The sequence below is a fragment of the Bison bison genome, unplaced genomic scaffold (genome assembly GCF_000754665.1).
Source record: "Bison bison bison isolate TAMUID 2011002044 unplaced genomic scaffold, Bison_UMD1.0 scf7180017864472, whole genome shotgun sequence".
Lineage (NCBI taxonomy): Eukaryota > Metazoa > Chordata > Mammalia > Artiodactyla > Bovidae > Bison > Bison bison.
Window position 1 is genome coordinate 4,027,183 of NW_011495033.1, and position 461 is coordinate 4,027,643.

Here is a 461-nt window from a genome sequence, read left to right on the forward strand (position 1 = left end):
CCATCTGGGGGAAGAGCATCCCAGGCTCTGAGACGGGAACTCACGTGCGGGTCAGAGGGAAGGGCAGAGTGGCTGGAAGCCAGCGAATAAGAAGGAGTAGGTAGCCAGGACCCCTGAAAACCCCTACTGGAAAAATGAACGACGTCCCTGGGCAGGCCCCCTCCCTGCCCCGGGTCAGTAGCCCAGGTGGGCGGGCGGTGGGCGGGGCCAGCGCCGGGCCCACCCCGGGGGCGGGGCGGTACCTGGGGCCCCGGTCCGGCCGGGGGCGGGGCTGCGGACGCTCCCCCTTCTCTCGGCTCCAGCCGGCGCAGGCAGCCGCGGCGGCAGCAGGCTAGCCGTGGCCCCGCGAGGCCATGAAGGTGAAGAAGGGCGGCGGCGGGGCCGGGACGGGAGCGGAGCACGCTCCAGGGGCCTCGGGCCCGAACGTGGAGCCCAAGCCGGAGCTGCAGGCGGAATCCGAA

At 72.7% G+C, this 461-nt stretch overlaps 1 protein-coding gene across 1 annotated transcript in view; it reads left to right on the plus strand.

The window, feature by feature from the left end:
- The first annotated feature begins 297 nt into the window (after positions 1-297).
- The window catches only part of UNC119 (unc-119 homolog (C. elegans)), a 5,616-nt gene continuing 5,452 nt past the window's right edge, over positions 298-461 (plus strand). Inside the window, exon 1 of the mRNA XM_010861690.1 lies at positions 298-461. Coding sequence (XP_010859992.1) covers positions 354-461 — 108 coding nt within the window. The 5' untranslated portion in view covers positions 298-353.